Source organism: Mobula hypostoma, chromosome X2 (genome assembly GCF_963921235.1).
Source record: "Mobula hypostoma chromosome X2, sMobHyp1.1, whole genome shotgun sequence".
In the NCBI taxonomy this organism is placed as follows: domain Eukaryota; kingdom Metazoa; phylum Chordata; class Chondrichthyes; order Myliobatiformes; family Myliobatidae; genus Mobula; species Mobula hypostoma.
This window is the reverse complement of record NC_086129.1, coordinates 41,301,142-41,328,955: the sequence shown is the minus strand read 5'-3', so window position 1 is coordinate 41,328,955 and position 27,814 is coordinate 41,301,142. Positions and strand designations below refer to the sequence as shown.

General features: G+C 39.4%; 1 protein-coding gene across 6 annotated transcripts in view; it reads right to left on the bottom strand.

Moving 5' to 3' along the window:
- The window catches only part of ube4a (ubiquitination factor E4A (UFD2 homolog, yeast)), an 83,528-nt gene that overhangs the window by 3,809 nt on the left and 51,905 nt on the right, over positions 1 to 27,814 (bottom strand). For 5 of the 6 annotated variants that reach the window (XM_063038576.1, XM_063038571.1, XM_063038573.1 and 2 more), the window contains 5 exons: positions 14,252 to 14,352; positions 11,497 to 11,610; positions 10,818 to 11,010; positions 6,963 to 7,143; positions 4,939 to 5,086 (listed from right to left, as the gene is read on the bottom strand). In XM_063038576.1, the coding sequence (XP_062894646.1) occupies positions 4,939 to 5,086; positions 6,963 to 7,143; positions 10,818 to 11,010; positions 11,497 to 11,610; positions 14,252 to 14,352 (737 nt within the window). The remainder of the gene's footprint in view (positions 1 to 4,938; positions 5,087 to 6,962; positions 7,144 to 10,817; positions 11,011 to 11,496; positions 11,611 to 14,251; positions 14,353 to 27,814) is intronic. The other variant, XM_063038575.1, reaches the window with a different exon arrangement.

Here is a 27,814-nt window from a genome sequence, read left to right as displayed (position 1 = left end):
CTCTGATGAAACCAAATGGGTTAATGAGGCATTAATGGGTTAATGACACAGTTTATGCTCATGTCTTGTGCAGTTAACAGCAAGGCCATGGGACATGCCCAACAAGCTAGATTGTACTTTTTGAAAGAGAAAACAGCTAAAATTACAGATGGATGTCTGGCAGTAATGGCTAGTGCTAATACGGATTTAAAAAAATACCTAAAGTTGGCAAATTCAGTATGGAGTCTGGAAGGCTTCAATGTGCCCAGACCAGAAGAACTGTTGTTTCTTTAAATTATCTTGGGCTTCATTGTAACAAATTGCATTACAATCTTTGCACCAGTGTTGTTTTGCTCTTGCAGTTATTGTTACCATGTACGTTTGTACATTATTTACAATGAGCTTCACACAAGGAATTTCATTACACACTGGCATTCAGAATCCAAATCAGATTTATTATCATCGACATGTGATGTGAAAATCCAGCAGCTCAATGCAATACATTATATAGAAGAGGAAAAATAAAAAACAAGTAAATCAATTACAGTATATGTATATTGAATAGATTAAAAACGTGCAAAAACAGAAGTACTGTATATTAAAAAAAGTGAGGTAGTGTTCACAGGTTAAATGTCCATTTAGGAATCGGATGGCAGAAGGGAAGAAGCTGTTCCTGAATCGCTGAGTGTGTGCTTTCAGGCTTCTGTATCTCCTTCCAGATGGCAACAGTGAGAAAAGGGCACTGGAGGTCCTTAATAATGGACGCTGCCCTTCTGAGATACCGCTCCCTGGAGATGTCCTGGGTACTTTGTAGGCTAGTACCCAAGATGGAGCTGACTAGATTTACAACCTTCTGCAGCGTCTTTTGGTCCTGTGCAGTAGCCCCTCCATACCAGACAGTGATACAGCCTGTCAGAATGTTCTCCACAGTGCATCTATAGAAGTTTTTGAGGGTATTTGTTGACATACCAAATCGCATCAAACTTCTAATGAAGTAGAGCTGCGGCCTTGCCTTCTTTACAACTGTGTCAATATGTTGGAACCAGGTTAGATCCTCAGAGATCTTGACACCTAGGAACTTGAAACTGCTTGTTCTCTCCACTTCTGATCCCTCTGAGGATTGGCATGTGTTCCTTCGTCTTTCCCTTCCTGAAGTCCACAATCAGCTCTTTCATAGCACCACTCCACTAGCTGGCATATCTCACTCCTGTACACCCTCTTGTCACCACCTGAGATTCTACCAACGATGGTTGTTGTCAGCAAATTCATAGATGGTATTTGAGCTATGCCTAGCCACACAGTCATGTGTATATCGAGAGTACAGCAGTGGGCTAAGCATACACCCCTCAGGTGCCATAAGCAATCCACACAGATTGTGGTCTTCTGGTTAGGAAGTTGAGGATCTAATTGCAGAGGGAGGCACAGAGGCCCAGGTTTTGACATGACAATAAACTAAGCAGAATATGAACCTGCAGGGGGTCTCATATAGAAAAGTCACACTGTGATCCTAAGAATTTTGATGACAAGAGCTAAAAGTAAGATACAAGCTGAAATAGGTAAAGAACAATGCGGTTTTATGAAAGACAAAGGTACAAGAAACGCAATATTGACGTTAAGGATACTATCAGAACGAGTTATTCAGGTGCAAAAAGATTTGTTTGCTTGTTTATCAACTACACAAAAGCATTTGATAAAGTGAAGGACAATAAGTTATTCAAAATATTACAGGAAACTCTAGATCTAGAATCAAAAGACCTCCGCCTAATCAGAAATCTGTACTGGGAACAAACTGCCGCTGTAAGAATAGAGAAATGAGTCAGTTTACGAAAATCAAGAGAGGCATTGGACAAGGGTGTGTTTTCTCCCCTGATTTATTTAATGTGTACAGTGAAACAATATTACAAAAAATAAGAGACATCTTGGGAATCAAAGTTGGCGGTGAAAACATCAATAATTTTAGATACGCAGATGACACTGTGTTAATTGCAAGTACGGGGGAAGAACTACAAAACGTAATTGATATAGTTGTTGAAGAAAGTGCAAAAATGGGTCTATCAATTTTAAAAAGACACAATGTATGGTGATATCCAAAAAGAATTGAAACCATCCTGACCAACAGTGCCACAGTGTGGTATGCCAGCTGCACAGCCGCTGAGCGACAAGACCTGCATCGCGTGGTGAAGGTGGGCGGCCCAGCGAATTGTCAGGATGGGGCTCCCAGGACTGGACACCATCTATTCCAGCAGACTCAGGAGGAAAGCAATCAGCATAACCAGAGACACCACACACCCCGGCCACTCCCTGTTTGACCTGCTGCCACCCAGCAAAAGGTTCAGGACACTAAAAAGCCAGATCAAATAGACTGAGGAACAGCTTCTATCCCAGAGCCGTGGCCTCCATCACACCACTCCCACAGAACAATGACTGAAACTGTGAGCACACACATCCACACACAAGGACTCAAATACTTGCACTAACGGCACTTTGCGCATTACTGTGATATTCTGGTGCTGCTGCAACTTATTTTCTGTTACATCTATTTAATACTGTTTTTCTATTACTGTCTTGTTTTTATCTACTGCTTTATTTAATTGCCTGAGAGGAAGCCAAACAGAGTTTCATTGTACCTATGTATAATGACAATAAAGATCATTCAATTCAATCCAAAAAGAAGGAGAATCCTATCTGCAGGCTGAGAATAAATGGGGAAGACATAAAACAAGTGAAGAACTTTTGCTACTTAGGAAGCTGGGTGACATCAGATGGCAGGTGTGACATGGACATCAAAAGAAGAATAGGGATGGCAAAAGACACCTTGACGAGAATGAAGAGTATACTGACCAATACTAAACTAGGCATGACAACCCGCCTCAGAGTACTGAAATGTTACGTTTATCCATTTATGTTATATGGCTCAGAATGTTGGACAGTATCTAGTAACATGAGGAAACGAATTGAAGCAGCAGAGATGTGGTTTTTGAGGAGGATGCAAAGAACATCATGGATGAAACGAATATCTAATGAGGATGTCATGAACAGAGCAAACAAAAAGAGAAATAATGTATGAGATCATGAAAAGGCAACGTAACTTCATTGGACATGTGATTAGGAAAGAGGAGTTAGAATGCACGGTAACTATGGGAAAGATTGAAGGGAAGAAAGCAAGAGCAAGACAAAGACAAATGATGATGGAGACAGCAGCCAGAGAACTGGAGATGAATACCAATGAATTGATCCACTTGACCCGAAACAGGAGTGTGTGGGCCATGGCAGTCAAAGCTCAAACTGGGCACAGCACCTGATGGTGATGATGATGGTGGTAGTGGTGGTGCTGGTGAATTTAAGTGGCAGGCAGCGGAGGGTTACCTCTGCAGACTGAATGCAAGTACTTTGCAAACTGATCACCCAATCTGCATTTGGTTTCTTCAACTTAACAAATTCCTCTTTCCACAGATGCTGCTTGACCTGCTGACTATGTCCAGCACTTTTTATTTCTGATTTCCAGAATCACCTGCTTTGTTATAATTTCATGGAGAAAAGACTGTTGCTAAGAAGAGGCTATCACCATTTACGCAGAGCATATCAGATTACAGCCATGATATAGGAATCCCTATGGAATTCCGTTCACAGGGCCCTCCATAATTCTAATTCACAAATTAACAGATTAATCTGGAGATTAGTTTCACAGAAACTAACTGAACTATTTTAACTCAAGTAGCATTTTGTTGAGACGTCACATTTACTGGCTCAGCAATGACATAGGTTCTGGATTATAGCACCAGATATCCATGATGTTTTAACAGGAAAGACTAAAGTTTACTTTGGATTACTGGCATGTTGTTCTATTTACTGGAGCTAATTTTAATAAACATGCAAGATATCACAGCTATCATCTCAAAGCAGCCACCTGTGTGTTTTCATTTTATCACCAAACTACTAAATTATATTGTTTTGTAGAAATCTTAGCTATTAGTTTTCTTTATTTTATTAGGTATACAGCACTGTAACATGTCTAAAAAAACTAAAACTAAACTGAATGCCTGCTTTGATTTCTTTAATGCTGCAATTTTAGTCAGTAAACAGAAATATACACGTCAGAGTTGAAGTGTTGAAAATGACATCCATTAGGAAGGGCATTTTCCCCACTTTCAGCTTTATCACATGAATAGTAAAGACACCCTAGTCATAAGATCAAGTTTCATGTCATAATGCACTGAGCTAAAACACAAATTAATAATCCTTCTGTCCTATAAAACAACTTCCCGTCTAACTTCAAACTGAAATTACCATGTCCACAATGTCCATAATCTAGAGACACCCATAATCTTAAAACCCAGGTTTAAGACGACAAGTGTATGGTCCCTTCCCTTCCCTCTACAGTCCTGACGAAGGGTTCCGGCCCAAAACGTCGACTCATCGTTTCCACGGATGTTGTCTGACCTGCTGAGTTTTTCCAGCGTGTTGTGAGTGTTGCTTTGATCCCAGCATCAGCTGATTATTTTGTGTTTACGACAAGTGTATGGTGTTGCAATTCTATTTCAGTATCTCCGCTAACTCACATTGTTTTAATATATCCTCAAGCTAACATCTCAGCGAGATGTGGATTATTGTCTATTTCCTTTCCCTTATTAGTTCATTCTATGCACAAGCAACATCCAATGCAACTTAGAGCCATCCCAGTGAATACCTTTACAATGTTCAGTTTCCTGTATTAATGTACTGTAAGAGAGTTCACTATGAATGCATAACAATCAAAATACATCTTATGGAAATGTTTGTTTGATGATGAACTTAAATAAAAAAGAAATTACAAAAAAAAATCATCTTGTTAGCTGGTATGCTCAGCTGCTATTGTAATGCTATTTCAATTGTCGTGATCTCAAAGTCTCTGTAGTCACCAGAGATATTAGTATCTTTGTGTCTAATTAAACCACTTGATTAAACACATGACATACTAACCTTTACTTTATCAGCCAGTTCACTGAATGCCATGATCATGTTGCCAGGCTTGTTGATCTTTTTCAATACTCTCACTGTCTGTGCAAATAGCATAGGGGAATAGGAGCGCCCATCCTTTGGTACCGTAGCACAGAAATCATCCTTTGCTCTGATGGAACAAGAGAAGGAGAATTAACAATTATAAACTAAGGTGACCAAATATTTTTAAACAAGTTGTTTGGTTTTGATCCAAATATCAAGGGAAAGTTAAAAACACATTTTAACTGCATGTTTGAGAAAATATTAAAACTAAATTCAGACATGGATTAAGGCATGCAAGTTAGTCCATTTAAACCAAGGAAATCCCATTATCAGAATGAAGGTGAAAACCAAAAAAAATTCCCATTAATGTCACATATACTATCTCTTCTTGAGGAAGAAGTCGATTCAAAGGAAGATGTACTTAAATATATTCATTCTACTTTGTATACACAAAGGGACACTTTACACACACATTATTCTGGATAATTACGAACCACTATTATGCAATCGTAAGTGTGCCCGTATTTTTACCTTCTTTGGAAGTTAAAGGGGCTCAGCTTATCATGGAATACTAACAAAATTCTTAAAGATGTCCTGTTGAAAATATCCTGACTGGCTGCATCAAGGCCTGGTACAACAATTGTAATGGCAGGAACACAAAAAGCTGCAGAGAGTAATGGTCTCTGCCCAATATATCATGGGCACCTACCTCCTGACCACCAATAATACCCACAGGAGGCACTACATCAAAAGGCAACATTCATAAGATATAGCAACAGAACTGGGTCATTCAGCTCATTTAGTCTGCTCTGCCATTCAATCATGGCTGATTTAATTTCCCTTTCAACCCCATTTTCTTGCCTCCTCCCCCCCCATAATCTTTGACACCTTTACTAATCAAAAACCTATCAAGTTCCGCTTTAAATATACGCAATGACTTGGCTTCCACAGATGTCGGTGGCAATGAATTCCACAGATTCACCACCACATGGCTACAGAAATTCCTCACCTCTGCTCTGAAGGGATATCCTTCTAGTCAGACTGTGCCCTCTGGTCCTAGGCTCTCACACCACTGGAAACATCTTCACATCCATTCTTATCTAGGCCATTTAAGATTTGGTAGGTTTCAATGACATTTCCCCTCATTTTTCTAAACTCCAACAAGTACAGGCCCAGAGCAATCAAACACTCCATATCATTAATTATCAAAGATACCCACCAGTCGGGCCATGCTATCTTCTCACAACTACCATTGGGCAGAAAGATCAGAAACCTGAAGTCCTAGACCTTCAAGAATAGTTATTTCTCTTCAAACATCCAGTTCTTGACCCAACCAGCAAAACCCTAATCACTAGTGTTTAGCAACAGATTGACCACTTTGCACAAAATGGACTTCGTTTTCTTATAAAAATTGTGTATAATTTATGATTAATTTGCTTTACTTGTGAATGCTGCTTCTCTGATATTATGTGCCTGTGATGTTGCTGCACTTAAGTTCTTCAATGCACCTGTACATACAAATGTGCTTGTGTATAGAACAATAAACCAGATTTAAAAGACCCTGTAGAGATTAAAGATCAGCGGCCTGCTCAATTGAGTTGAATTTCTTTTCTGTGCTCTTTCTAACGCACTATATTTTCCACATAAACTGAAATCCTTGCCCACCTAATTTAAAATTAGAAGAGCAAAGAATATTTATGTTAAAATGGTGCACAAATTGCACATGGGAGATCAAATGCTGTAACTGGCAAAGAATATATGTATTAACTTTAAATGGGAGGGAAAACAGGGAGAAACTAGTATTCTATTTTCCACGGTCTTGGATGCTAATTACAACAACCTAAAGGGACTGGGAATACTGTCTATCTTACAGCATTCTTAGTGATAATAAATCTTAGAATCTTTAGTAATCAAGTATTACACTGGAATATTCCAATTCTGAGACTCAGATTATAGGTATTCTATGAAACTGAACTACATTTTGTTGAACTGTTGTCACTTACCCCAAGTTCAAGTAGATGGTGCAAATATCAGACACCAACTGTTGAGGCTTAAAGTCAAATTCACTGAAATCCTTGACTTTCAGGGCACCCATTTTAGGCCCCACTAAGTGCTGAAGAAAGTAATTCAGCATCGAGATGATCCGCTCAGCAAGGATGGGATGCACACACAAGGCCTTGATTTCTAGCAGAGAGAATGATGTTTGGTAACTAAACTCATCACAGTTTGAAGGCAGCTTTTAAAAACTAAAATACCTTCTATTCTTTCCTTCCACTCCTGTCAGTATTGACTCATCCTTAGAAATTAAATAATCACTATTGTCAGAACATATTGTCACAAATTAAATTGAAAAGCTTTAAGTTTTCAAGTAAAATTGGGTTTTAGGTGACTAATATTTCTGAGAATAGGTATCTTATGCATCATTGCTTTGTAACCAGAATCAGGTTCTTTCTTGGCCTGCCTGTAGGAAGTTAATTACAATGTCTACAGCTGAACAAATGACATTCAGATCATAATGCTCAGTTTACTGAAGTCACTCACAGGTCATGTATGAGATCACAATGTTCAGCTTTTAAAATTTGAATTACACTTTCAAAAACAGTATCAATTCATTGGGATGTTTAACACCATAAGACACAAGAGAAGAGTTAGGCTATTTGGACCATTGAGTCTGCTCCACCATTTGATCATAGCTGATTTATTATCCCCTTCAACCCTATTCTGCTGCTTTCGCTCCATAACCTTTGACACCCTGACTAATCAAGAATCTATCAACCTCCACTTCAAAGTTACTCAATGACTTGCCCTTCACAGATGTCCGTGGCAATAAATTCCAGAGATTCATTACTCTCTCACTTAAGAAATTCTTTCTCATCCATGTGTTTTAAAATCAAAGGCAAAACAAAGGAAATCATGAACTATTATGAAGGAAGAATTATACAGAAATTTGAGGATAAATTCTGTATGAATCAGCTGGGGAGCAGGATGAGGGTTGACAGATATAGAACTCAAAAATCAGATTCTTGTGCATTAAGGCTCCACTCAAAATGCTCTGAACTTCAGAAACTGCTTATTGCAGCCTCCTGCTGATCATAATATAAAGATTTGAATAGGACAGCCAATATCAAAACAATTTTTAATGTAAAGAACATAACCCCTTGTCCTGAGTTTTAATGTTAAGTACTTCATTTACATCAGAAAAGGTAGTAGTATTCTAAAGGCAACCAGGTTGCAACCATAGCTGACAAGGAAAGTCAAAGATAGCATAAAAGCAAAAGAGACAGCGTATAATAGAGCAAGAATTAGTGGTAAGTTAGAGAATTAGTTTTTAAAAGCTTCTCAATATAATATAACTAATAAAGCCATATGGTGGGAAGAAAATAAAATAGGAAGATAAATTAGCCAAAAATATCAAAGAGGATACAAAACAATTTATCAGATATATAAAGAGTAAAAGAAAGGCAAGAGTAGATAGCAGGCTGCTGGAAAATGATGCTGGAGAGGTAGTAATGGGGGACAAGGAAACGGCAGATGAATTGAATAAATATTTTGCATCAGTCTTCACTGTGGAAGACACTAGCAGAATGTTGGAATTTCAAGAATGTCGGGGGTAGAAGTGAGTGCAATTGCTATTACTGGGGAGAAAGTGCTTGGGAAGCTGAAAGGTCTTAAGGTAGATAAGTCACCTGGACCAGACGAACTACATCCCAGGGTTCCGAAAGAGGTAGCTGGAGAGATTGTCGAGGCATTAGTAATGATCTTTCAAGAATCACTAGATTCTGGCATGGTTCCAAAGGACTGGAAAATTGCAAATGTCACTCCATTCTTCAAGAAGGGAGGGAGGCAGAAGAAGAAAGGAAATTATAGACCAGTTAGCCTGACCTCAATGGTTAGGAAGATGTTGGGAGTCGACTTTTTAAGGACGAGGTTTCAGGGTACTTGGAGGCACATGATAAAATAGGCCAGAGTCAGCATGGTTTCCTCAGGGAAAATCTTGCCTGACAAATCTGTTGGAAATTTTTGAGGAAATAATAAGCAGGTTAGACAATGGAGAATCAGTGGATGTTGTGTACTTGGATTTTCAGAAGACCTTTGACAAGATGCCAAACACAAGGCTGCTTAACAAGGTAAGAGCTATGGTATTACAGAAAAGACACAAGCATAGATAGAGGATTGGCTGATTGGTAGGAGGCAAAGCGTGGGAATAAAGGGAGCCTTTTCTGATTAGCTGCCAGTGGCTAGTGGTGTTCTGCAGGGGTCGGTATAGGACCACTTTTTTTTTAAATGTCAATGCTTTGGATGATGGAATTGATGGCCTTGTGGCCAAGTTGGCAGATACGTGGAGGGGCAAGTAGTGTTGAGGAAGCAGAGAGGCTGCAGAAGGACTTGATTAGGAGAATGGGTGAATAAGTGGCAGATGAAATGCAGTGTCGAGATATATATGGTCATGCAGTTTGGTAGAAGGACTAAGAGCATAGACTATTTTCTAAACGAGGAGAAAATTCAAAAATCTGACGTGCAGAAAGGGACTTAAAGAGTCCTTGTGGAGGATTCCCTAAAGGTTGAGTCAGTGGTGAGCAAGGCAATTGCAAGGTTAGCGTACATTTCGCGAGGACTAGAATATAAAAGCAAGGATGTAATACTGAGGCTTTATAAGGCACTGGTGAGGTCTCACTTGAACTACTGAGCAGTTTTGGACTCCTCATCTAAGAAAGAATGTGCTGAGATTGAAAAATTCAGAGGAGGTTCAGGAGAATGATTCTGGGAATGAAAGAGGATCTCATTGAAACATAATCGAATATTGAAAGGCCTCGACAGAGTGGATGTGGAGAGGATGTTTCCTATCATGGGGATCTAGGACCAGAAGGCACAACCTTAGGATAGAGGGATGACCATTTAAAGTAGAGATGGAGGAGGAATTTCTTTAGCCAGAGGGTGGTGAATCTGTGGAATTTGTTGCCACAGGTGGCTGTGGAGGCCAAGTCATTAGGTGTATTTAAGATGGAGGTTGACAGGTTCTTGATTAGTCAGGGCATGAACAGTTATGGGAAAAAGGCAGGAGAATGGGGTTAAGAGGGAAAATGGATCAGCCATGATGAAATGGCAGAGCAGACTCAGTGGGCCGAATGGCCTAATCCTGCACCTTTGTCTCATGGTCTTACCAGTATTTGGAAGGTTCATTTGCTGCATGGAGGGAAGTGATCTGGCCTAACATGCACATGGCAATATTTTTGACGTGTAAAATTAATGTTCATGCTGTTTCTTTTCCTGTTTTACATATTTATTCCATTAATATTTGCAAATTAATATTGAACTTTCTTCAGCCAATATATTCTAGATCACAACTTATGGACATGCCCTCTTCTTACTGCTGCCATCAGGGAGGTGGTACAGGAGCCTGAAGATGTGTAACATTTTAGGAACATCTTCTTCCTCTCCACCATCAGATCTTTAAACGAATCATAAGTGCTACCTCACTTCTTGCACTCTTTTTGTCTTATATTACGTCTTTCCAGTTACCAAATAACACTTAATATTACGGAGATAACACAAAGCGAAGTACTCTTATTTCTGCTTCTCCACCATCTTCCTATTTAGCCAATATACAGAACTGTGCAAAAATTTTAGGCACCGTACTCCATGCACTCGATTCTTGCCCTTTTCAGAAATGAAATAAAATAAAACAAGGCATGTTTTACACACCCAGAGATTTACCTGCCTTTGTATCTTAAATAAATGAATTGACTTCATCTGGCAGTTACAAATATATAGAGTTTATTAAAATTCACATGTTGCATTAGGTACCAATGCTCCATTGACTCCCCTCGTGCCATACGTGGCAGTTCAAAGGCACTAACCTGAAGTGAGAAAGGCCAATGTTCCAATTGTTTCATTGGACATAATGTTGTGGAAACGTGCAAGTTGTCCAAACATCTGAAGGTTTCCCTCCTTTTCCCTACGAGCTTCAGGAGGCAAATTATTCCATTCTCCTCGATCCTTCTCAATTTGTTGAATCTTAATCTTGCTCAAATACTGTAAAATATAATAAAACTAAGACAAACAATTTAAATGCTTAAACAAGAGAGAAACATTATTCCAAGCCTGTCACGTCATCTGTTAGCCTTTTGCATTTTCATGTGGATTTCTAATTAGTCAATTCAAAAGAAAAGTAATTCAAAAAAATATTTATAACCTCCCCACTTGACCCCATAACTTATTAAGTATATATCACTGTGTTGATGTATTGCTGAGAAAGAATTAGTCTCAGCTGTAATGCCTTCAAGAGACATTCACACAAAGAACTGAGAGGACACCAAGTCTGCAGACATATCAGAAGTGAATGAGATTGCCTGGTACCAGCAGTGAATGAGATCTCTGGTACATGGTCATGAGTCACTATGTTCAGAAGAGGAGCAGTGAAAGAAAATAAAAATAAATTAATTATTGCCCATCTGACTTTTTGTTTTTGAATGGACTACAGAAGAGCATGCTTAAAAACTGAAATATAAACAAAAATGACTTGCTAGCACAAGATACCTGGATGGCTTCATCCAACAGAAAAATGGCATCGTTGATGAGCAAATTGAGAAATCGCAGAAAAAGAGGAGGGTTCATTGCCTCCAAGTTGTCAAAAGCATAGTCAGCTAAATTCTGAAAGCCAAAGAGAATAAACAGTTCAGTTGCAAAGCAATTTATATCATGCAATCATATGTTTATAACAGTTGCAAAATAAAAGTCTCTTTCTGGATTTTTCCAGATATTAAACCTTAAATTTCACTGCAAGATTAATATCTAGAGAATCTCCTCTTGTCCTGAAGTTGCATCTAATCAAGATAAGCCCATGAGACAGAATTAGGCCATTTGGCCTATCGAGTCTGCTCTGCCATTCAATCATGGATGATCCATATCCCCCCTCCTCAGCCTTCTCCTTAACCTTTGATGCCGCATCCAATCAATAACCTATCAAGCTCTGCCTTAAATGCACCCAATGACCTGGTTTCCACAGCTGCCCTTGGCAACAACTTCCACAAATTCACCACCCTCTAGCCAAAGAAACTTCTCCACATCTCTGTTTTAAATGGACACCCCTCTATCTTGAGGCTGTGCCCTCTTGTCCTAGACTCCCCCACCGTGGGGAACATTCTTTCCATATCTACTCTGTCTAAGCCTTTCAACATTTGAAAGGTTTTAATGAGACCCTCCCCCCACCTCATCCTTCTAAATTCTAGCGAACACAGACTCAGAGCCATCAAACGTCCCTTGTATGATAACCTTTTCATTCCCAGAATCATCCTTGTGAACCTCCTCTGGACCCTACGCAACACCAGTACATCTTTCCTCAAATGAAAAGTACAAAACTGTTCACCAGAGCCTTATAAAGCCTCAGCATCACATCCCTGCTCTTGTATTCTAGACCTCTTGAAATGAATACTAACATTGCATTTGCCTTCCTCTCCACCAACTCTACCTGCAAGTTAACCTTTAGAGGGATCTGCACAAGGCCTCCTAAGTCCCTTTGCATCTCAGATTTCTGGATTTTCTCCCTGTTTAGAAACTAGTCTGCACATTTATTTCTTCTACCAAAGTGCATGACCATGCATTTTCCAGCACTGTATTTCATTTGCCATTTTCTTGCCTAATCTGTCCAAGTCCTTCTGTAGCCTACCTGTTTCCTTGACAGACACTACCTGCCCCTTCACCAATCTTCACATCATCTGCAAACTTGGCAACAAAGCCATCTATTTCATCATCTAAAATCATTGATATACAGCACAAAAAGCAGTTCCAACACCGACCCCTGTGGAACACCACTAGTCTCTGGCAGCCAACCACAAAGCCTTTTATTCCAACACACTGCCTCTTACCAATCAGCCAGTGGTCTAACCATGCCAGTAATTTTCCTGTAATCCCATGGGCTCTCGACTTGGTAAGTAGCCTAATGTGTCACATCACGTCAAAGGCCTTCTGAAAGTCCAAATAGGCAACATCTACTGCATTCCCTTTATCTATCTTACTTGTAATCAAAGAATTCCAACAGGTTTGTCAGGCAAGATTTTTGATTAAGGAAACCATGCTGACTTTATCCCATCTTGTCCTGTGTCATCAAGTACTTCATAACCTCGTCCTTAACAACTGACTCTTAACATCTTCCCAACCATTGAGGTCACACTAACCGGTCTATAATTTCCTTTCTGTTGCCTTCCTCCTTTCTTAAAGAGAGTGGAGTGATATTTGCAATTTTCCAGTCCTCTGGCACCATGCCCGAATCCAATGATTTTTGAAAAGTCATTACAAATGCCTCCACAATCTTTAACGCTACCTCTTTCAGGACCCTAAGGTACAGTTCTTCTGGTCCGGGTGACTTGCGTTCCCTTAGGTCTTTCAGCCTTAGAGCACTTTCTCCCTTGTAGTAATAACCGCACTCACTTCTCTTCCCTCACACCCTTCAACATCCAGCACACTGCTAGTGCCTTTCACAATGAAGACTGATGCAAAATACTCATCTGCCATTTCCTTGTCCTCCATTATTATTGCTCCGGCCTCATTTTCTAGCAGTCCTATATCCACTATCATCTCTCATTCACATTTTTTTTAAAAACATACTTGAAAAAGCTTTTACTATACACTTTGATATTGTTTGCCAGCTTGCTTTCATATTTCATCTTTTCCCTCCTAATGATTCTTTAAGCTGCTCTCTGTAGGTTTTTAAAAGCTTCCCAATCCTCTGTTTTCCCGCTCATTTTTGCTTTGTTGTAAGATGATCGATAGAGGATGCATTCTATATTAGAAACAGCAATTAGAGCAGATCAAAACTCAACCCACTCTCCAAAAACATGAAGTAGATGTACTGTAGGAATTTTGAACTTTCTATTGCAGGCATACGACCAAGTACTCAAGGCCAACAAAACCTTAAAGTAATTATATAGGGACAAGCAGGCTTAGTTACATGAGTTGCATAAAATCACAGTAAAAGGTTTTCATAAATGTTCACTATTGCCATGTAAACTCATATTTCAGTTCCAAGTTAAATTCATCTAATCCAAAATGTGCAAGTCAGCAATTAGAAATTTTTTTTTTTAAAAAACACACGCTTGTTTGACAACTTTACTTGTATGTTCTCTTTATTACATTACTACCTTAATATTAAAAATAGTTAATGCAGTATAGAGCTTCAAATGTAGCGTACTGTATTTGAAACACTTCCCATGGACCAACAACAAAAAGTATATTTGTTATACAAAGTGCATGGCATACAAGGATAATACATTTAATAAATAAAAATAATACAGACCTTGATGCTTTGTCTGTAGTTATCATATCCCCACATGTACTTTAGGATAGGGTACATAGGTCGTCTATAGTTAAACTTTTGTTCAAACTGATGTGGATCTCCTAAAGATAGAAAATATCAGTGGTCACACAAAAGCTACATTCATGTATAGCAACTGCCTATTAGTTGTAAGCTCTTTAGGATACTAGTCCAACTTAAAAAGCAAATATGTAGTAATTTACTGAAAGACCAGTCAACTGTTTGTCATTTGTATACATTTGTCATTTAGTATACAATGCTGAAGCTGATGTTCAGATTCCAGCTAGTTCATAAAACTGTCCAAGAGATGGATAAGAGATGGAAAAGGAGGGGGAGGAGAAGATGGCGGTGCAACGCAATGCAACGCGCGCGGCCACTCCGAATGATATCGTATGTGTTAACTAGGGGCCGTACACAATCCTGATTTGATGGAGACAGACGTGAGAAGCATGGAGGAACACCTGGAGAAACTTCTGAAATGCCCACTTCGCTGCCGCTGCTACTGTGCGATTGAGAATCTCCGGAGGGGAAGGCCCCAAATCCTCGGCTTTGCCTATTGCCGGGGCCGGGGTCAAAGCGCTCGGCAGAGATGGTGCTCGGTGTCAGAGGCTCGAAGTTTTCGGACGGACCCAAGAGTCGGCTGTGGTTCGGTGCTTCCAGGATGCTGCATCGGCAAGTTTACAGCGCTGGAGGTTCATGGCAGGAAGAGTTTTCTCCCTTCTACCGTCTGCGTGAGATGATGGCACTTTCGAGAGACTTTGAGACTTTTTTTTTTACCGTGCCCATGGTCTGTTCTTTATCGAATTACGGTATTGCTTTGCACTGTTGTAACTATATGTTATAATTATGTGGTTTTTGTCAGTTTTTCCAGTCGGTTTGTCTTGTGTTTCTGTGATATCATACTGGAGAAAGATTGTATCATTTCTGAATGCATGCATTACTAAATGACAATACAAAGAGGACTGCGTGTCCTCATAATCTAATCTAATAAGATACCTCTTAGCTTTGCTCTGTCCAGTTATTTAAACCTTCCATCCTTCCCGTCTCAGTATCCACATTTTCTTAAATAACTCTGGAATTTTTAATACTTATGTTACACTTAATAAAAAGCTGATATTTTGCCTTTTTTTAGGCAGATGCCAGGCTCCTCTCTCCCATTGTTAATAATGAAGCTTGAAATTCTGTTCTGAATTTGTCTCATTTGTATTTTTCACCAAAGATTTTCTTGGGTACAAAATTTAAAAATAACCTGATCATGGGCAACCTGACAACAGCATTGCTTTAATAACCAGTCCTGTGCTTGGGTCAGGTCCATAGGAGTCAGGCTGGGTAGCCAATTTCTATGTGACAGCAGTCTCCTTTCAAACCTGACAAACCAACATTACAACAAACATTAGACCAGGAATGTGCATCTGTAATTGCCCTACCTCTGATTTAAATGTCCCTGTGCCTCAATATCTGGCCCTGAACAAGTGATTGCTATTTCCACTGATATTCCTAATGTAATTATTCTGTTGGATTATTTACACCCATTTCTTTGGTTTATCCAGCTGATGCCAAACAGAAGATTGCTTCCCCAGGCTTTTGCCAATCTTATTGCTTGACGGACTTGAGCATAGCTGTATGAGGTTTTCTTCCCTCCTGAATGGAAATGTACAACTCATTTTCAGCAAGTGTCCAATCACAAATTCAAAGCATTGTGAAAGTCAAGTGTAAATCTAGGCCCTGAGTGCCTCAATGTGCTACAGCTCCATCACAATCATTTATAGAAGCAGAGATTTTTAACTTACAGAATTCTATGACGAGGCATGTTTAGTTACATCTGAACAATTCACAAGACTTCTCCTTTCTATATTTGTGACAGTCACAGCAAGTTTATCTACTGACCCATACATAGCAAGTAAACTTCAGCATTTGAATTCGTTCAGCTCAAAGTGAGTCAGTGGTAAAAGTGACACAAATAACCTCAGCATTAAAGGTTAGAAAACAGCTTGCGTTCTTGGCAGTCATCATGCAGCTATTAATGTATGTGCTTGCATATGAACCCACTGTGAACATGTTTGGAATAAAAAGCCTTTTGACCAGCTTGGTGTTTCATGTACAGTTCCAGTCACCACACCATGAAGAATCTGGTAGTATTAGAGAAGAACACATTAGAAAATTTGCATGAAATGAAACACTGTAGTTATAAGGAAAGATTAGACAGACTGGATTCATTCTCACTGGAATGTAGGAGGCTGAGGGGTGGTATTATTGAGGTTTATTAAATTATGAGAGGAATAGATAATATAGTTTGTCAGAATGTTCTTCTCAAGGCAGAGGTGTCTAGAACCACAGAGCATAAGTTTACGGGAAAGGGGAGAAACTCAGAAGAGATCTGAGGGGCAGGTTTTTCCAAATAAAAGGTGGCATTATCGGGAATGAGTTGAGGCAGATGGAATTTGACCTGTTAAAACATTGAACAGGTCTTTAGATAGGAAAGACGGCAATACGGGTCTATTATATGCAAATCGATTCGTGTAGATAAGCATCACAGTTGGCATGGACAAAGTGGGCAAAGGGGCCTGTTTCTGTGCTGTATGATTCAAGGAGCTGAGTGTATGTGAAGAGTGGCCATTTATATCTAGGGACTTAACCAGTATAAAGCATTTACTTCTTACTGAGGTATGATTTTACAACAAGGTAATTTAAAATAGCTCACTTCAAAATTATTCATGAACAATTTATGCACTATTTAATTCCTTGCATTCCTGTCCTTAAACATTCATTCCCTTTAAATGACCATCCAAGTCAGGCAATAGTAATCATCGCCAAGAACAAAATTAAAATTCAGTGACAAAGGGCTTCAAATGCAAAGGATGGGAATAGAGAACAGAATATCTGCAAAAAGACCCTTTACTCATTTGGATCTTACCATTGACAGAATGAAACAAATCCTAACTTTTTCTTACTGTAAAGTGGTTAGCAACGAGGTTTTATGATATAATTGACTCTCAGGTCCTATTCATCATGAGTGAAGTTCAAGCCTGACTTATCATTTATATCAATGCTACATATTCTACATTAGTCAAACAGTAATTATAGATCTTGATGGTCATTTGTTATTTTAGCTCATCTCGCTGGAAATAACCTCAGTTACCCTATTCTTACATTCTAAGCTATTCAAATATTTCTTTCTTTTATCTTAAAGACATATTTTCCAAAGTTTTATTCATATTATACACTTTGTAACAGCAGCTGTAAATATGGCATTTGAGACTGTTGTATTGACCTATCATTAAATAATCTAAAAATACTTGATCCTATTCATTTGGACATCATCTTCACCCAACAAGTGAACTAGGGAAGACAAGAACTTCAAAGCAATGCATATTTTACATAGTTTAATTCTACTAAAGTGAAATTGGGAATACGTTCATGATTCAACAATCCAGTAAAAACTGAACATCAGCTTTGCAATAGAAATATTCATTTATTTTTGAGCACTACTCATTAGTTGAGCCTAAAACTTACTACTTAGCCACACAATATGTTGAAAATAGGTGATTTTAGAGGAACAAAAAAATATAGTTAGCAAATTCTCTTGGGAAACAGTCAACCTTTTAAAGACACCATTTCCAAGTCAACTTGTGTCAGCAGCTCTAATGGAAATCGCCAAATATTCCTGCTTTAGACTGCTACTGCTGAAATTCACAGCTACAGCCATGGACAATACAGCAAGCAACATTGTTTAAAGACGTTTAAAAAAATCTATCAAAGACTCAAAGTCGAACTTTGGAAGTCAGTCTCCAGTTGCAAGCGTGATTCCCCTGTAATTCAGCAGAAGAGAGGATGCTGCACTGGATTAAAAGTTCATTTAAGGAGAAGAGGATTCTGACTTTCACTACTGTTTATTCTGCTAGCAAACGCAGTCTCTGGAAAATAAAACTGAAGACCTCAGAGCAAGATTGCCGCACCAGAAGGACATTAGGATTTAATTTTTTTTTGTTTCACGGAGTATTGGATATCCCCCACCATTCCAGACACAGCGATACAGCTCGCTGGCTTCATGATTCACTGCCAAGACAGGACTGCTGTTGAGTCTTTCAAAGGCAGAGGAGGTAGAATAAGCTTTATGATTAACTCCTCATGGTGCACAAACATGACAGTTCTGTCCCAGTCCTGCTCACCCAACCTGGAACGTCCAGTGATTAAGTGTCGTCCATTTTATGTGTTGTGGGAGTTTTCAGCCATCATCTTGGTAGCAATGTACATTCCACCTCAGGCCTGTGTCAGACAGGCTATAGACAAACTGAGTGACATAATCAATAGGCATGCAACAGTGAACCCTGATGCCTTCCCCATCATTTTGGTGGGATTTTAATCAGTCCAGCTTGAAAAAGTCACTAAATAATCGTTACCAACATATCACTTGTGGTACCAGAGGAACCAACACATTGGACCACTGTTCTACTACCATCAAGAGCGCTTACCGTGCTATCCCACACCCACACTTTGGAAAGTCTGATCACCTGGCTGTACTTCTACTCCCTGAGTATAGGCAGAGACTGAAGACCACAGCACCAGTAGTGAGGACTAAGAAGGTATGGGCAAAGAAGGCACAGGAGCACTGACAGGACTGCTTTGAGTTGGTGGACTGGACGGTATCCAGGGATTCATCTTCGAGTCTGAATGAGTATGCTACAACTGTCACTGACTTCATTTAAACCTGTGTGGATGAGTGCGAGCCGACAAGAACATACCATACATACCCAAATTAAAACCCATGAATGAACCAGGAGCTTCGTACTCTGCTGAGGGCTAGATCTGTAGCATTCTTTTTTTTTTAATTTTATTTTTATTTGGATAAGGTATTCACAAGTAATACACATTTTTAAACATATATAACCTTTTCCATTTTTTATGTGAGTAAATCTATATTAATTTGTACATTCACAAGTGCACATTGAGATAATATAGAAAATAATTAGGCACAAATAGATGTTTATGTGCAATTGTAATTCCACTATTAAACTAAATAATAATAATAGTTGTTATAAAAATATTAATAATAATGGTTGAATACCAATTTCCATGCATCTCTTCTGGTCCATTTCTTTCTGGTCCAAAATGTGCCCAGATCTTTTCTTTACTTGTGTTAATTCCACATTTTCAAAAAAAAAACAGTAAACATTCGAGCCAAGGGTGCTTACATTAACACTATGACTATGTCGGTGAGACAAACAGTATAAACCGTTAGAAGAGTCATCTAAAGTCTGCTCGCTCTGGGGTTATAAATTCAATCCATTTATTCCAAATTTGATAAAATTTTTCCTTTTGAATTCTCAGAGAGTAGGTCATCTTTTCCATTTTAAATATTTCCAAAATGATTTCATGCCAGTCTTCTAATGTAGGTGATGTTGGATTTAACCACTTTCTGGTGATTGATTTCTTACTTGCCGCTAAAAGAGCTTGCAGCAAGAGACTGCGCCTGTCTGTAAATGGAGTAGCCACGCAAACACACGGAATTCTGCAGATGCTGGAAATTCAAGCAACACACATTGAAGTTGCTGGTGAACGCAGCAGGCCAAGCAGCATCTCTAGGAAGAGGTACAGTCGACGTTTCGGGCCGAGACTCTTCGTCAGGACTAACTGAAGGAAGAGCTAGTAAGAGATTTGAAAGTGGGAGGGGGAGGGGGAGATCCAAAATGATAGGAGAAGACAGGAGGGGGAGGGATGGAGCCAAGAGCTGGACAGGTGATTGGCAAAAGGGATATGAGAGGATCATGGGACAGGAGGCCCAGGAAGAAAGAAAAGGGGGAGGGGGAAAAAACACAGAGGATGGGCAAGGGGTATAGTCAGAGGGACAGAGGGAGAAAAACAAGAGAGAGAAAGAATGTGTGTATATAAATAAATAACGGATGGGGTACAAGGGGGAGGTGGGGCATTAGCAGAAGTTTGAGAAGTCAATGTTCATGCCATCAGGTTGGAGGCTACCCAGACAGAATATAAGGTGTTATTCCTCCAACATGAGTGTGGCTTCATCTTTACAGTAGAGGAGGCCGTGGATAGACATATCAGAATGGGAATGGGATGTGGAATTAAAATGTGTGGCCACTGGGAGATCCTGCTTTCTCTGGCAGACGGAGCGTAGGTGTTCAGCAAAACGATCTCCCAGTCTGCGACGGGTCTCACCAATATATAGAAGGCCACATCGGGAGCACCGGATGCAGTATATCACCCCAGCCGACTCACAGGTGAAGTGTCGCCTCACCTGGAAGGACTGTCTGGGGCCCTGAATGGTGGTAAGGGAGGAAGTGTAAGGGCATGTGTAGCACTTGTTCCGCTTACAAGGATAAGTGCCAGGAGGGAGATCAGTGTGGAGGGATGGGGGGGACGAATGGACAAGGGAGTTGCGTAGGGAGCGATCCCCGCGGAATGCAGAGAGGGGGGGGAGGGAAAGATGTGCTTAGTGGTGGGATCCCGTTGGAGGTGGTGGAAGTTACAGAGAATTATATGTTGGACCCAGAGGCTGGTGGGGTGGTAGGTGAGGACCAGAGGAACCCTATTCCTAGTGGGGTGACGGAAGGATGGAGTGAGAGCAGATGTGCGTGAAATGGGGGAGATGCGTTTGAGAGCAGAGTTGATGGTGGAGGAAGGGAAGCTCCTTTCTTTAAAAAAAAGAGGACATCTGGAATGAAAAGCCTCATCCTGACAGCAGATGTGGCGGAGACGGAGGAATTGCGAGAAGGGGATGGCATTTTTGCAAGAGACAGGGTGAGAAGAGGAATAGTCCAGATAGCTGTGAGAGTCAGTAGGATTATAGAAGACGTCAGTAGATAAGCTGTCTCCCGAGATAGAGACAGAACGATCTAGAAAGGGGAGGGAGGTGCCGGAAATGGACCAGGTAAACTTGAGGGCAGGGTGAAAGTTGGAGGCAAAGTTAATGAAGTCAACGAGCTCAGCATGCGTGCAGGAAGCAGCGCCAATGCAGTCATCGATGTAGCGAAGGAAAAGTGGGGAACAGATACCAGAATAGGTTTGGAACATAGATTGTTTCACAAAGCCAACAAAAAGGCAGGCATAGCTAGGACACATACGGGTGCCCATAGCTACACCTTTAGTTTGGAGGAAGTGGGAGGAGCCAAAGGAGAAATTATTAAGAGTAAGGACCAATTCCGCTAGACGGAGCAGAGTGGTGGTAGAGGGGAACTGATTAGGTCTGGAATCCAAAAAGAAGCAGAGAGCTTTGAGACCCTCCTGATGGGGGATGGAAGTATATAGGGACTGGACATCCATGGTGAAAATGGAGTAGCAGCAGTTTTTGTGCTGCTCCCAGTTTTGTTCCTTTCCCCCTAGTTTAAACTTTGAATTCAAAATTTTTATTTGCTGATTCTTGAGGGGGAACAATATGTCTATGTCTACGAGGAGTGGAAAGAACCTGTCTGAACCTAGTGATAAAGGTAATGGGAAAGGAAAGATACAAAAAGAAAGATCTGATGAAATGCCACCATGGGCTGAAGATATGGTTCAGACACTGAATTCAATTAAAGATCAGAATGGATCAATTAAAGACCAACTGGAAAAGAATAGTGATGAAATGAAGTCATTTCTGGGAAAACTTAAAGACCTGGAAATTCATGTTATTACACACGAAGAGGAATTGAAGATAACTAAGCAAAAATTGTTTGAAACTACAACTCGTTTGGAAAGAGATCAAAATAAGATTATAGACCTGGAAACTAGGTCTCGCCGAAGGAATATATGAATTGTTGGGCTGCAAGGAGCCGAAGATGGAGATTTAACTGCTTATTTTGGTAAGCTTTTTCATACCTTATTTCCTACCATATTATCACAGCTGCCTAATATAGAAAGAACACACAGAGCTTTTACTTCCAAATCTAAAGATCCAAATAAACCAAGTCTGTTTTGGTTTGTTTTCATCACTTTAAAATTAAAGATCAAATAATATGACAGGCAAGAAAACAGAGAGTTTTAGATTTAAGGAATCCCAGCTCCGTTTTTATGAGGATTATCCGAAGGAGGTAATGGAACAAAGATAAAAATTTGCTCTGGTAATGAAACAGGCATATGATAAGAAAGTGTTCCCTTCCTTGCGTTACTCAGCAAGAATTAAAGTTTTTCCTCCTAATTCTCCTCCTCGTACATTTTTTGATCCTGAAGTTGCACTGGTGCTCGTTCAAACTATACTTGCTGCAGCTGCTGAATGAACTGTCTTGGAAGGCTGCTTGGTTATCTGTATATTATTGGCATTTTGGAAAGAAGATTTATGATGATTACTTGGACATTTCATTGAGAGACTATTAAAAGAAGATAAGGGAATTTGTTGATTGGTTTTTTTGGAAAGAAGATCTATGGTTCAAGTATGACTGTTTAAATGGTTATTCGGACATTCAACTGAGAAAAAGAAGGTAAAGGGACTTGTTCATTTAACCTAATATCGGGTTTGATGCTTTTTTTGTTTCTTTAATTAATTAATTGGTAGTTTTTCCTACTAATGGGGCGACTTTTATATATATTTAGGGGAGAGTTCAATTACTTATACAATATTACTAGTTGGTATTTTTGAAAATTTAGTTGAGTTAAATATGTTATTAACTTTTTTTTTGCTTTATTATGGTGTCTTATAACCGAATTTAAAGCTTTTTTTTAGGGATTTAATGTTAAAAAGGAAAACCAGCGCCATTTTAAATTTAAGAGATAACATTATTTCGGTTCCAAAAAAAAAGATTAAATATAAACATGGGATAGTTTGTAGATGCTGGAAGGTAAACACTTTCCTTTGCTGAGACTTTGTTGCTCCTCTCACAAGGTCAGTGGGTTTCATTTTTTTAAAATTAGGGGGAGGGAGAGAGAATCTTTTTAATTTTTTTTGTACAGACAGAGCAGTCCCTGGCTTCGTATTCTATCATAGGGTGCCTGCTTTTTCTCGGGCTATGGGGGGAGGGGGTGGGGTTAGAGTTGGGGGTTTTATCCCATTGAGTGGTTCCGGAGCATGCGTGTTTTCTATGTGGTTGTATTCTTCATCGCCGCCATTTTTGATCATCCCATATTGGTATGTGCTCTGTGCATGTATAAAGTAGAATAAAATTATAGTATAGTATTTAAACGGATTAATGTAATAAGTTGGAATGTACGTGGTTGGAATCATCCTATCAAATGGAAAAAGACTTTTAAAATCATTAACCGATTCCAAACTGATATAATTTTTGCTCAAGAGACACATAGCAGGACGTGAGATCAAAACAGATTTTTTGGATGGTGGAGGGGTTTGCAATTCCACTCCACTTCTCAGAGTAAAACTAAGGGAGTGTCCATCTTTATTAAATCCAATATATTTACTCAAGAGGATATTGAGTCAGATTCTAATGGTAGATTTTTAATTGTTAAAGGAGTAATCTGTAACAGAAAAGTTGTTTTGGTCAATTTGTATGGTCCTAACTTAGATGATCCTTTTTTTTTTAAAAAAGGTATTTGCTTTACTGCCTGATTTAAGTGAATATATGTTGATAATGGGTGGGGATTTTAACGGTTGTTGAAATCCTTTGATTGACAGGAGCTCAACCAATCAGCGACTTCTAAATTGCCCCGCATCACTTATTAACTCCTTTTTGACCGATTTTGGATTGATTGAATTATGGAGATATTTACATCCTGATAACAGAATATTCTTTTCTTCCATGTTTATAAAAAAAAATTCGAGGATTATATTATAATCGATCCTTGTTTTTTGCCTAGTGTTAAGAATTGCGAATATGACGCCATTGCTATATCTGATCATGCGCCTTTGAGTTTATCTTTCGAATTTGATGATGTCACTCTTGCCCGCCTACCATGGCGCATGTCTCAGACATTATTGCAGAACTCTGACTTTGTCAGCTTCATTGAAACCCAGCTAAAAGAATTTTTTCTTTTTAATAATATAGGGGGTATATCTAAATTAATCATATGGGATACATTTAAATCATTTTTATGTGGTCAGATTATTTCTTATTCAGCTGAGCTTAAAAAACAGACTAAAGTAGAATTAGATAAGATTTCAAAACAAATTAAAGACTTAGATAATATTTATGCAATCTCCCCTAATATTGATTTATTCAAACAAAGGGTGGAACTTCAATCACAATATAATCTATTATTAACTCATCCTATTGAAGGCTACTTGCTTAAGCTAAAGAGCCAATTTTATATGTTTGGAGATAAAAATAACAAACTGCTTGCATCTCAATTAAAAACAGCCAGAGCCAAAAGGCAAATTTTGAAAATCCTTAGGAAAGTTGGTACTCTGGCTTGGGAATATGAAGAAATTAATAAGATTTTTCAAGATTTTTATACTGAACTTTATAAATCTCAATGTCCAGTAGATTCTTCTAAAATGAATGCTTTCTAATGAAAGATTGTTTTTCCTCAAATTTCTGTTGACGATCAAAAAACTCTTGATGCCCAAATTACTGAAGCCGAAATTCATAAAGCTATTTTTTTCAATGCAATCTGGTAAGGCCCCTGGACTTCATGGCTATCCTGTAGAATTTTATAAAAAATTTGGAAAGTTGCTTTCTCTGTATATGTTGGAAATGTTCAAGGATTCTTTTGTGAAAGGTGATTTACCCTCTACTTTATATGAGGCTTCTATTTCTTTAATTCTTAAAAAGGATAAAGATCCTACTGATTGTGCCTTATATAGACCTATTTCATTATTGAATGTTGATGCTAAGATTCTGTCAAAGATAATGGCCAATCGGTTGGAGAGTATTTTGGGTAAAATTATTTTTAAAGATCAAACAGGCTTTATAAAGGGTCGCTATTCTTTTTCAAATGTTTGGAGAGTATTTAACATTATATATTCATCCTCTTTTAAAACTCCACAATGTGTCGCCCCTTTGGATGCTGAAAAACTGTTCCATCCAGTCGAATGGAAATATTTATTTAATGTTTTAGAGAAATTTGGCTTTGGTGTTAATTTTAATTGATTAGAATGATATATAAAACTCCTATTGCTACTGTAATTACTAGTAACTGTAGATCCCCTTTTTTCAGCTTTCACGGGGGACAAGACAAGGTTGTCCATTAAGTCCTTTGTTATTTAATTTAATACTAGAACCCCTTGCTGTTGCTCTTCGTGAAGCTAAAGATATTCATTTGCAGACCATTATTTACTACAAAGCGAAACCTAACATCATGAATGGGCAATAAGACCTGGGTGTCATTGTACACCAGTCATTGAAAGTGGGTATGCAGGTACAGCAGGCGGTGAAAAAGGCAAATGGTATGCTGGCATTCATAGCAAGAGGATTCAAGTACAGGAGCAGGGAGGTACTACTGCAGTTGTACAAGGCCTTGGTGAGACCACACCTGGAGTATTGTGTGCAGTTTTGGTCCCCTAATCTGAGGAAAGACATTCTTGCCATAGAGGGAGTACAAAGAAGGTTCACCAGATTGATTCCTGGGATGGCAGGACTTTCATATGATGAAAGACTGAATCGACTAGGCGTATACTCTCTGGAATTTAGAAAATTGAGGGGAGACCTTATTGAAACATATAAAATTCTAAAGGGATTGGACAGGCTAGATGTAGGAAGATTGTTCCCAATGTTGGGGAAATCCAGAACGAGGGGTCACAGTTTGAGGATAAAGGGGAAGCCTTTTAGGACCAAGATTAGGAAAAACTTCTTCACACAGAGAGTGGTGAATCTGTGGAATTCTCTGCCACAGGAAACAGTTGAGGCCAGTTCATTGGCTATATTTAAGAGGGAGTTAGATATGGCCCTTGTGGCTAAAGGGATCAGGGAGTATGGAGAGAAGGCAGGTACAGGGTTTTGAGTTGGATGATCAGCCATGATCATACTGAATGGCGGTGCAGGCTCAAAGGGCCAAATGGCCTACTCCTGCACCTATTTTCTATGTTTCTATGATGCTGCACTCCCAGATGAGCTCAATGCGTATTATCCACGTGTTTAAAGGGAGAATAAGACTACAGCTATAGGGATCCCTGCTGCATCTGGTGACCCTGTGATCTCTGTCTTGGAGGCCAACATCAGAATGTCTTTCAAGAGGGTGAACACTGACAAGGTGACAGGCCCCAATGGGGTACTCAGTAGGACTCTGAAAACCTGTGCCAACTAACCAGTGGATGTGTTCAAAGACATTAAAGAATCTCATTGCTACAGTCAGAAGTGCCCACCTGCTTCAAAGGGCAACAGTCATACTAGTGCCCAAGAAGAGTAGGGTGAACCGCCTTAAAGACTATCGTCCAGCAATACTCACATCTATGGTGATGAAGTGCTTTGAGTTATGAATAGTATCAACTCCTGTCTCAGAAAGGACCTGGACCCACTGCAATTTGCCTATCACCACAATAGGTCTACAATGGATGCAATCTCACTGGCTCTTCACGTGACCATTTATATGCATTAAAAATGGTGCATGATAGAATCACTGTACATCAAAAACAGAGTTCATGCTGGTTAGCAATCACACTAAAATACGTGGGTAGTTTTTTTTTTAAACCCCGGTGACTTGCCTGGAAAGTAGCATATGATGATATGCAGGTGCAAGAAAAAGCTTGTGAACCCTTTGCAATTACCTGTTTTTCTGCATTAATTACTCATAAAATGTGATCTGATCTTCATCCAAGTCACAATAATAGATAAACAATCTGCCTCAACTAATAAGACACAAACATTTGTACTACTTCTCATCAATACTGAGAACACCATTTAAACAATCACAGTCTAGGTTCAAAAAAAGTATGTGAACCTTTGGAGTAATGCATTCTACAAAAGCTACTTGGAGTCAGGTGTCCAATCAGTGAGATGAGATTGGAGGTGTGGGTTGTACAGGTGTTCTGCCCTCAAAAAAAACAAAGTCAAGTTACTGACAGAGCCCGCGCTTCTCAAGAAAGATCTGTTTATGTGTACCATATCTCGATCAAAACAGCTTTCAGAGGACCTTAGAAATTCTTTTATAGCCCTTTCCAGCTTCATGCATCTCTACAATTCTTCTAAAGACCTGACTGTTCATCAGACCACAGTAAGAGAAATTGGAGGAAACTCAGTACTGTTGCTACTCTCCCGAGGAGTAGGCGTCCTGCAAAGATCACATCAAGAGCACAACGTGCAATGCTGAAGGAGGTGACAAAGAACCCAAGGGCAACGGCAAAAGACCTGCAGAAATCTCCAGAACTGGCTAAAGTCTCTATTCAGGGAAGTACACCATTGCTTTCCAAAAAAAAAAATTATTGGTGCATGTCTCAAGTCTGCAAAGCACCACCTGGATGTTCCACTATGTTTCTGGGACAATGTTCTGTGGACAGATGAGACAAAAATTGAACTTCTTGGCAAAAATGCACATCGCTACCTTTGGAGGAAAAAGGACACTGCACACCAACACCAAAACCTCATCCCAACTGTGAAGCACTGTGGGAGGAGCATCAATGTCTGGGGCTACTTTGCTACGTCAGGGCCTGGACAGTTTGAAATCGTTGCGGGAACAATGAATTCAAAATTGTATCAAGGCATTTTACAGAATGTCAGGGTAGCGGTCCGT